Raw genomic sequence first — 10119 nt, forward strand, 5'->3', positions numbered from 1 at the left:
GCTCATCCTTACACAAACCTTAGTAACGTTCTATATAAGCAAGGTAAGGATAAGGTCCTTAGGAGGGTGGTGAGCTTGGAAGAATCTAAAAGGATTATGGAATTATGTCATGAATGTTCAGGTCACTTTGCTTCAGCTAGCACTACTAGAAAGATCCTTAGCATAGGTTATTATTGGCCTCGACTCAACAAAGATGTCCATGAATGGTGTCAAAGTTGTGAGGAGTGTTAGGCATATGGGCGCAAGCAATTGGTTCTTGGATCTTTAAATCCCATTCCAGCATATGGTCCATTTTGTAGGCGGGGATTGGATTTTGTAGGGCCCACTTCCTCGCTCCTCCTCACATGGGAAGTATTATATATTGGTTGCCATGGGCAGAAGCAAAGGCCACGGTCAATAATAAGGCAACAACTGTGGCATCATTTCTCAAGGAGTACATATGTGCCCGATTTGGGTGCCCATTGGAAATCCTTTTACAGATGGAGGGATATCTTTTAAGAATGACTTGATTGAATCTTTGGTGCACAAATTAAAAATAAATCATGTCATGTCAATCCCCTATTATCCTCAGTGTAATGGTTTAGTTGAAAAGACTAATGGTTTGCTTTGTGGATCCTTGTCTAAGCTAGTGGATTCCATGAAAAGAAAGTGGGATGTACATGTACCAGAGGTCCTATGGGCTTATAGAACCAATTATAAGCTCTCTCTTGGTTTCACACCTTTTCAGCTAGTGTATGGAGTGAAGGCCATTTTGCCAATAGAATTGGAAATAAAAAACCTTCACACATCTTTTGCACAATCAAGTAATGAAGAAGAAACTCATGCCCAACGCCTAGTACAACTGGAGACCTTGGATGAGAAGCGGGTTCAAGCACTTCAACATTTAGAGACAGCACAACAACGACGCAAGGTAGGGCATGACACTCTTACAAAGAAGAAGAAGAAGCCAGAACTCAAGGAAGGAAGCTTGGCCATGAGATTTGATGGTCGTGTAGAGAAGCGGATAGATAAGAAGCTTCTTCGACGCTGGGAGGGCCTCTTTAGGATAAAGAAAAAAATTCAAAAACAACACCTATCTTTTGGAAGATGCAAATGGTCAAGAGGTTCCTGGACGTGCCAATAAATATCGGCTAAAGATGTTTTACCCTCGGATACCATGGTCAGCAGACCCCTAAGATAGGCTTGGGGATCTGCTGGGGGGGAAAGTTGTGATAACAAAAATTGATATCTTTTTTTTCAGAATAAGAATAAGGTGGAAACTTGTGTGAGAATCTTGCAAGGCCCATAATGTGATGGAGAAGCTAGCCATGGAGACATGGGAACCGAGAAGTATGATGGAGAAGTTGGCGGTAGGAGACAGCTTTTGGCGGCTATAATTAGTAGAATGATTGTGGATGTGAGTATGAGTGGAGTGAATCATTAGGTAGAAGCATGTTAACGTGCTACGCTTTTTATGCTAGTTCACATGTGTGAACAAGCATTCCTAGTTAGCATAAGTTTAGGCATGTAAGTCACTATATTAGTAATCATATTTAAAACTTCTGGCTGATACAAAAAGCTCAAATGAGCACTTCAAAAAAAAAAGAATAATCAATGAAAGTTGTGGTATATTGAATTACGAGCTAGTCTTTAAAGCTAGTTAGCACGGGCGTTACAGCGGAGTGGTGGGGTGATGAAGTGCAAAGGCCAGAGCACCATGGAGCCCGCAAGCAAGGCGGCGCATTCGCGTTCTCCTATACACAGAAAACGCAGAGCTCCTTCTGCTTCTCCATCTCCCTATAAAAGCGCAAAGCGATCTCAAGGTTCCCCAATGTCTCTCTCGGGTACTCTCTCTCTCTCTCTCTCTCTCTCTCTCTCTCTTGTGCGGGTTCTGTGTGTTTTCTCTTCTACTTTCGGCTTCAGTACCACAAGAAGCTCCATGCAATACAGTTGAGCACATTTCCATGCAATATAGTTGAGCACATTTCCCTTTACAATTGAGTACATTTCCCTTTGATGTGTGCAGGCCGATGGAAAGCTCCGAAGGTCGTGATTCCCATGTAGGAAAAATTTTGTACAACTTTGGTAGAGTTCAATGCTGCTTATGGCCTTTCCATGGAGGTTTAGATCCCAAAATGGTTAGGTGGGAGCAGGTCATTGATGCTGAATGGTTCAGTGTGTTCAAACAAACAAAGGATCCCAGCCTGTACCGCATCAAATGCAGCACCATCCACACCGAAATGTATGAGTCGATGATGAAACTGCACTACAATGTATACCAGAAGGCCCTAACCAACATGGAAATTTCCTCTGCATTTGCAAAGGGTTTCGTGAAAGAATTCAGTCCTGCCGTGATTACAAGCGGGACAGCCATTAGGTTCAATTGGGCAAGTTTGCAGTGCAGTACTTGCAGGATATTCGAGAGAAGGGCTATTATGAGGGCCATGTTAACAAGTGGAGACTACGCAATCTTCAGCTTCCAGCTTTAAAAATTGAGGATGAGTCTGCTGACATCTGCGAGGAAAACATGGCATTGGCAGGAAAGAGTACTGCCAAATCTACCACCAAGGCCACACTTCAGCCTCATCAAGATAGTCGACAGGAGATGGAAGCTTCTTCATTTTGTGGGTTAGAGGAATGGCAGTGCATGAAGGCAGCTGTCCTTCAAATGAAAACACAGCTACATTATGAGAAACAAAATCTAAACAATGTGCAAGAGGGCCTGGAACTTGCTAGGGCTTTGAATGCAAAAAATGCGAAGGTTACTCCTATTGTCACGGCCATGAGACAGAGGTTGCAAGCAGCTGAGATGGAGTTGCAGGCTCTATTGCAAAGCAATGATGTGGATGCCCGACGAAAGATGGAGCTTGAGGTCAGAATAGAGACAACCAAAGACACCATAGAGGCTATGGGGTTTCCTCTTCGTGAAGATGACCCCATAGATAGTGACATAGACATAACCTGTAAACTGGTAAGTGTCCGTAAGTTTCATCTCTGCACTTTATGTTTGGTACATGTGCTCAGGTAACTCATGTACTTACCATGCTCTTTTTGTCTTGGTTTTGTAGGTTGAGGTGGAAATTGCAAAATCCAAGGTGGAGAACTCTGAAAGCCAACTTGAACTTCTGATGCACATGCAGTCCAAGCTGCAGGGCTCGTTTCTCCAAACTACCCTAACTAATCTAGCCCTTGCTAGTTTTATGAAGGATAGAGAGGTGCAAGACAGCATCGGAACAAACCTGTGTACTGGCTGTGGTCTGCCCCTTGAGGTCCAACCATTCCTTGCAATGGTCAAGCTCCCTTGTGAGCATAATTATCACCTTCTGTGCTTTGCTGCTACATGCTCCCTTGGGACCGTATGTAGGGCTCCCTTCTGCAAAAAAAGCATATCTACCGCATGGTTGTGCAACCTTGCAAAAAACTATATCCAACCACACCAGAGATTGGTAAGAAACCATACTTGAATGTATGCTTGCTAGTTAGCATACAGGACATACAGTCTGCAAGCTTGATCATATTGGGAATAAAAGGTGTGCTAGTTAGTAGAATGAATATGCTAATTAGCATGCCAGGCATGCTAGTTATCATACTAGATATGCTAGTTAGCATATACAGTATGATAGTTAGCATATTGCATATGCTAATTAACATATCCAGTATACTAGTTAGCATATCCAGTATACTAGTTAGCTAGGAGGATGCTAACTAGCATATACAGTATATGCAAGTTAGCATACCCTGCATGCTAACTAGCATCCTCGTTAGCATACTCTGTATGCTAACTAGCATCCTAGTAAGCATACCCTGTATACTAACTAGCATAGCATATATGCTAGTTAGCATACCCAATACGCTAACAAGCATACCGGATATGCTAATTAGCATATCAAGTAGGCCTACTAGCATATCCAGTATGCTAACTAGCATACGGGATATGTTAACTAGCATGCTAACTAGCATACCGGATATGCTAAAAAGCGTATCCAGAATATTAATAAACACAACGGATATGCTAGTTAGGATACTGGATACGCTAACTAGCATACAAGATACGCTAATTAGCGTAACCAGTATGCTAACTAGCACACTGGATATGCTAGTTGGATGAGTGGATGCTAATTAGCATATCCAATATGCTAGTAAGCATATTGGGTATGCTTATTAGCATACCGGAGTTAGCATATTGAATGCTAATTAGCATATCCAGTATGCTAGTTGGATGAGTGGATGCTAATTAGCATATCCAATATGCTAGTTGGATGAGTGGATGCTAATTAGCACACCCAATATGCTAGTAAGCATATTGGGTATGCTTATTAGCATACCGAAGTTAGCATATTGAATGCTAATTAGCATATCCAGTATGCTAGTTAGCATATTGAATTGCTATCTGAAATGCTAATTAGCATACAGGATATGCTAATTAGCATATCTTGTATGCTAATAACTAGCATACTGGTTATGCTAATTAGCATATTGAATATGCTAGTTAGCATACTTGATATGCTATTAAGCATGTTGGATATGCTAATTACCAATTTTTATATGCTAGTAAGCATTTTGGAGTATATTGGATTAGCTTAGAGGTTATAAGGTCTACTAGTTAGCATACTAGGTATGCTAGTTAGCATATTGGATATACTTATTAGCATACCAGATATGCTAGCTGGAATGATAGTTAGCATGCAGGATATACTAATTAGCATATCCAGTATGCTGGTTAGTATACTGGATATGCTAATTAGCATATCCTGTATGCTAACTAGCATACTGGATATGCTAATTAGCATACTTGATATGCTATTAAGCATGTTGGATATGCTAATTAGCATATACTATGCTCTAGTAAGCACATAGAAGCTTTTGGGTACACTTGAATTGCTTAGAGATTATAAGGTTTACTAGTTAGCATACCTGGTATGCTTGTTAGCATACTTGATATTCTAGTTAGCATATATGATTATGCTAGCTAGCATACACGGGAATGCTACTTAGCATACTGGCCTAGCTGCACACATAGTTAGCATATGAAACATACTATGTAGCATACATGACATGCTTATAAAGGGTGTAATCAAAGATTTTTTTGTTGCAGGCCTCTCAAAGCCCCTACATGATATGGGCAGTGTGCATGACACCAAAGGTAAGGGAAAGGCTGCAACTGAGAACCCTTCGACTGAGAAGGGTGGTGAGCTAGATACAATGAATGAAGGAGTAGATGCGGGATCCCAGCAAATGCAAAGTGCAAGCATGAAAACAACAGAGGAAGGCGGTGACGTGAGCAGTAAATCAGAAGAAGATGATTTTTTTGTCATGGTTCCTCATGTGCGTGCCATGCCTGCTGCTGCAACTGACACAGTAAAAACTTCTCAGCAGACAATGGCTAGTGCCAGTGCATCAGGGGAAACATTGAAGACTAACAGCATAGAGGACCCACAGGAAGTTGGTGATAACAGCCCTCTTGAGGGTTTTTTGCGAAAGGCTAAGGCAAAGAGAAAAGTGGGCCCGGAAGAGGTACCTGAAGAAACTGCAAGCAACGGCTATGGTTCCCCAAAGAAGATGGAGGACAAAGCTGAAAGCACCAAAGGTGAAAAGAAAGCCACCCGCTCAAGAGCTTGCAAAAAACTGTGTTAAGACCTTTCCTTTTTTGCCCAGATTCTGTACTGTAAGCAGGCAACTGTCACTGTTCAGTTGTTTAGCCTTTACTTAGTGTTCCCATACCTATGCCCTTCACTCTTATGGCTATGCCATTTTGAAAACCTAATGCCTCTTGTGGCTGTCATGTAATTTTTTTTATTTTCTCGGTGAAAATGTCTTTGTGTAATATAATGTTGAGCAGTAGTCCATTATAATTTTCTGCCAATCTATGAACTTCTTCACTTCGTATCGCTGTTTCTTTGCAGAGGAAGAGAAACTGGCATTAATTGCCTTGCCTGATGTAAATGTGGCCATGCAAGGTAGAAATTACGGAAATGGCAAGTCCGCAAAGCCAGGCAGATAAGGAGACAAAAATTGGAGATTGAAAAGCGGCTCAAATGATATTCACAGCGTGCCCGTAGAATTTTTGAGCGCCTAAATTATGTTCACCCATCAGGGGAGGTTATATATGCTGAATGGTATCCTCTTCCAGACCCAATATGGGTGCCTAAGCGACTGTGTGATGAAAAAAGGGCTCTTATTTTCTTCCGGCAAAGACTTGCCCTCACTTTTGGAGCTGATTGCTTGGCTCAAATTAATGCTTCCCCAAAGCCTGTCCTATTTCCTCTTCTGGACTACAATCTCACCTTTGATATCTGCATATTTGTTTTGATCTAAGGAGATAGAGGGTGAGAGTTTGTTCTTGTTGCTTTCTTTGACACACGGAGACCACCTCCCCTTCTTCAACTTTTGGGTTTGAGACGTGACCAAAGTTAAACCCCCAACTTTGTGTCACAATATTCATACATGATTTGATTTACAAGCTTGAGACTATGAAAACAACTCAAAAGGAAGCTCTGTCCCCAAGAAAACTCTCTAGTTCAGTTGAGCAGTGAAATTTTGATTCAAAAACCTAAAATTTCATGAAATCTTACACAGTTACATGTATCATTTGTTCTTAGCATACCAGAAGCTCAATATCATCCTCTAGGGCCAGAGAAGCATTAGGAGAGATTGCACATCAGCCACTTCATGGATCATCTTCATATCAGAATTCTGAATAAAAAACAACAAAATAGAGAGAAAATCTCTTCCATTAATACATGTCGATGTGTTCCACTATCAAGATATGTCTTTCTCCCATTGCTCTCCTCGACCTGTAAGTACATGTTTTCTATCTTTTTGAAACTTTCTATCCGCACATGGGTGTTGTACACATGTCACGTGTGGTCCCCATATTGCCAAAATGGTATGAACTTGTGTTCCCCTTCTTCTAGAACTTGTTTTCAACTATTTCTCTTTAAAAGACTCTCAAAAGGGTAAGAAAGAAGTGCAGTATTTCTCTTTCTTGCCAAAATCACCTCCATGATTCTAGCTACTTGTCTGCATGGCATCCAGTTTGGCATCTGTTGATGTGGATTATTGCTTAAACAACTCATATCCTATGTGTACAACATATGATGACAACTCATTCCTACATTTCAAGCCCACTTCAGATTCAAGAAAATATCTAATTGTCTGCATCTGATTTTATCAATTAAAAGTCTAAATCTGAATCAAAATTCTAAATTTGAATTGTGCACAGTTCTCTGACTTTGGCAATCCTAATTCAAATTTGGTTCTAACCTTGAAAGGTGTTAGTTCTTGATATTTCTAATGATGGCTGATTTCTATAACTCCATTTGAGACTCTAAAATCAAATCATAATTTGTTGTTATTTATTGTATGGCCTGAATTGAAAATTGGTCATCTGTACCTAAAAAGAAAGGGCATATGTGCACTATGTATAGCATTATGAGAGGGATCATATTTTATTACATCAACATCTTAACTGAGCTAGGTAAACACAAACTAGACTACCCCTTAAGTTTTGCTAGCCGACAATAATTGTGTGAGGCTGAGATAACTATACCACCACAAAACATGAATGATTAGCTATGGTTTATGTGGTGAAGAAATTTCAGCATTACCTAGCTAATAAGTTTGTTTTATATGGTAACCACCATAAAGCCTCATTGTACCTTATTAATAAACCATACCCCACATGGAGAATCACCTGGTGTGGTTGTTGATCTTTCTTGAATTTAATTTTACAGTGGTTATTATGAGACTTGACAAAAAACATGTCATCTATCTCGCATACCTAATGGTGAAGCACTAGTTGGAGTAGATGATGATCTGCTTGATGCTACACTATTCAAGGTTGAAGCTATACTAGAGTATACTAGAGTGGAGTAAGAAAATCATTAACTTTAGCTAATGGTTTTCCAAAACTAAAGAAGTTAAGGAAAGATCTAGCAAGAAAATTTCTAAATGAAGCAGAGCCTTTCCAATTAATTGTTGGAACCCTTTATAGAAGAGGTAAGTATAACATACTAAGACATTACCCTAGGGAGGATGAAGTGAATTATACATCTTAGAACAAGCACACTAAGGGGTAGGGTGGACACTTCCCTACACAAGAAATATACTTCAATCCGGGTATTGGTGGCCCACGCCTTTTAAGGATTATGCATTATTTGTCAAAGGATGTGATGATGTGCCAAACCACAAAAATAGGACATGATGCCTTTGCACCCTGTCAAAGTTTTAGAACCATTTATGGAATGGGACATTGAATTTGTGGGACCTATCGATCTGGCTACATGTAGCACCCAGGCAAGATACATTTTAATAGCAAACTATGTCATAGAATGGACCAAAGCAAGAGCCTCGAGGATGGCAGATGCTATGTCCACAACTAAGTTTATTTATGAAAACATTATTACCCATTTTAGCTGTTCTTTTGTGAAATGGTAAGTGAATTGGGAAAGCACTTTATAAATGATGTAATTAAACATCTTACCACAACATTCATGATTGCACAAATTGCAAATCCACGCCATACTATCCACAAGCAAAGGGTCAAGCCTAGAGCACTAACAAAGTCCTTATTTCTATACTAACTAAAACTGTTGACGCTTAACAAAATGATTGGGAATTTATGCTCACTTCATATTTATGGGCTTATCGCACCTCTTACAAAGTTACAATCGGTTACACACCTTTTAAGATGGTATATGGGGTTGATGCAATATGGCCTTGGGAATTCATGATACCTAGCTTAAGGTGGCTTAAGGGTAGCCATTGCCGAGACACTTGAAGGTAATATGTTGGTAGACCAATTTTTCATTCTTGAACAACTTGAGTAAGAATAATAGATTACTACGCAAATCAAGTTAGTTGAAAAGGATCACCAAAAAATGGTTTGATAATAATCTCAAGGATAAAGAAATTAAAATTAGAGATCTTGTACTAAGGTACCATGCATGTTGAAACTCTAGATGAAGTTGAAACAATAGGTTTCCTCAATAGGAGTAAATTTAAAAAGTACTATGGCCCTCTCACCAAAGAAGCCTTGCAAGCTACATATCATAAGAAAGTAGCCAAGGACGAGCTACATATGATAAGAAAATACCCAAGGAAAAAGTTGAGTTGAAAAAGATCCATGCTCGACAAGAAGAAAAAGAGCGAGATATCTAATAGCAAAAACAACAAGAAGCTAGCCTCAAACTTGCACAAGCCTTTGTCTGAGAGGTTGAAGTGGGGATAGATGATCACATAGCACCTCTTCGAACACCCATAGATTTGACTAGTTCTTATGGGTAAAGTATTCTACAATACATTGCTGGACACTGGAGCTAGTACCAATTTACTCTCTTTTAATGCATGGAACCAATTGGGGAAGCCTCAACTCGTAGATACCTCTTTGAAAGTGAAAGGTATCAATAATAGGGATACTAAGGTACTTGGAATACTACACACTGACATATATTGTGACAGCACCTCGTGGGAAAATTCTTGGTTATGCCTGCAAGAATACTAAAGGAACCATTAATAGTTGGTTGTAGATGGATAAAAGATGCAAGTGCACAAGGTGCATTATTGACTGGTCAACAGAGTGCATCTTTGTTGAGGAATTTCCAACCCTCACCACTCAACCGTCTACACACAACTCACTGCCAGCTTCCTCTTACTCTCATTGAGGATCGCAAAGAGGAAACCTCAACCATTGTCTTCACCTAAAGAAACCTCATCCACCCCATCGTGTATCAATCAGCCAACTCCTGCTTCTTTTCCTTCCACATTATCAAAACCTCTTGTTAAAAGAACCAACCACTCTAATGGGTGAAAAATTGGCAACCCAATCCACCTTTAAATGGGTTCCTAAAATTTTATCTATGCCACCTCAACCAGCCTAGTAAAAAAATCCTCGAAGACGCAATCTCTGCAGAAGGTCCCCACCATTATGAGTCACCTCAAAATGGATCCATATATGCTTACTTGAAGCTCAAGGCTACTACAAGGGTAACCATTGGATTTGGATCCCTAAACAAAAACAGGTACCCCTATAGCTGACTCTCAAGTCTCATCAGTAGTTACAAGCTCTAAAGGTTCAACATTAGACAAGGGGAAAAGAATCGTAGATGAACCTTCACAATTATCACCCCATCAAATATGGAT

General features: G+C 40.0%; 1 protein-coding gene and 1 pseudogene across 1 annotated transcript; both read left to right on the forward strand.

Annotated features, from left to right (window-relative positions):
* The first annotated feature begins 2276 nt into the window (after nucleotides 1–2276).
* Nucleotides 2277–5096, forward strand: LOC147609606 (uncharacterized; annotated as a pseudogene).
* Nucleotides 5083–5777, forward strand: LOC147609607 (uncharacterized). Its single transcript, XM_086787405.1, has one exon. It carries the CDS (start codon nucleotides 5098–5100, stop codon nucleotides 5611–5613), a length of 516 nt encoding a protein of 171 aa, XP_086643531.1. The 5' UTR covers nucleotides 5083–5097; the 3' UTR covers nucleotides 5614–5777.
* Nucleotides 5778–10119: the final 4342 nt, after the last annotated feature.

This window comes from Cibotium barometz, chromosome 51 (genome assembly GCF_041138505.1).
Source record: "Cibotium barometz isolate CiBa-2024 chromosome 51, ASM4113850v1, whole genome shotgun sequence".
NCBI classification, from domain to species: Eukaryota; Viridiplantae; Streptophyta; class Polypodiopsida; order Cyatheales; family Cibotiaceae; genus Cibotium; species Cibotium barometz.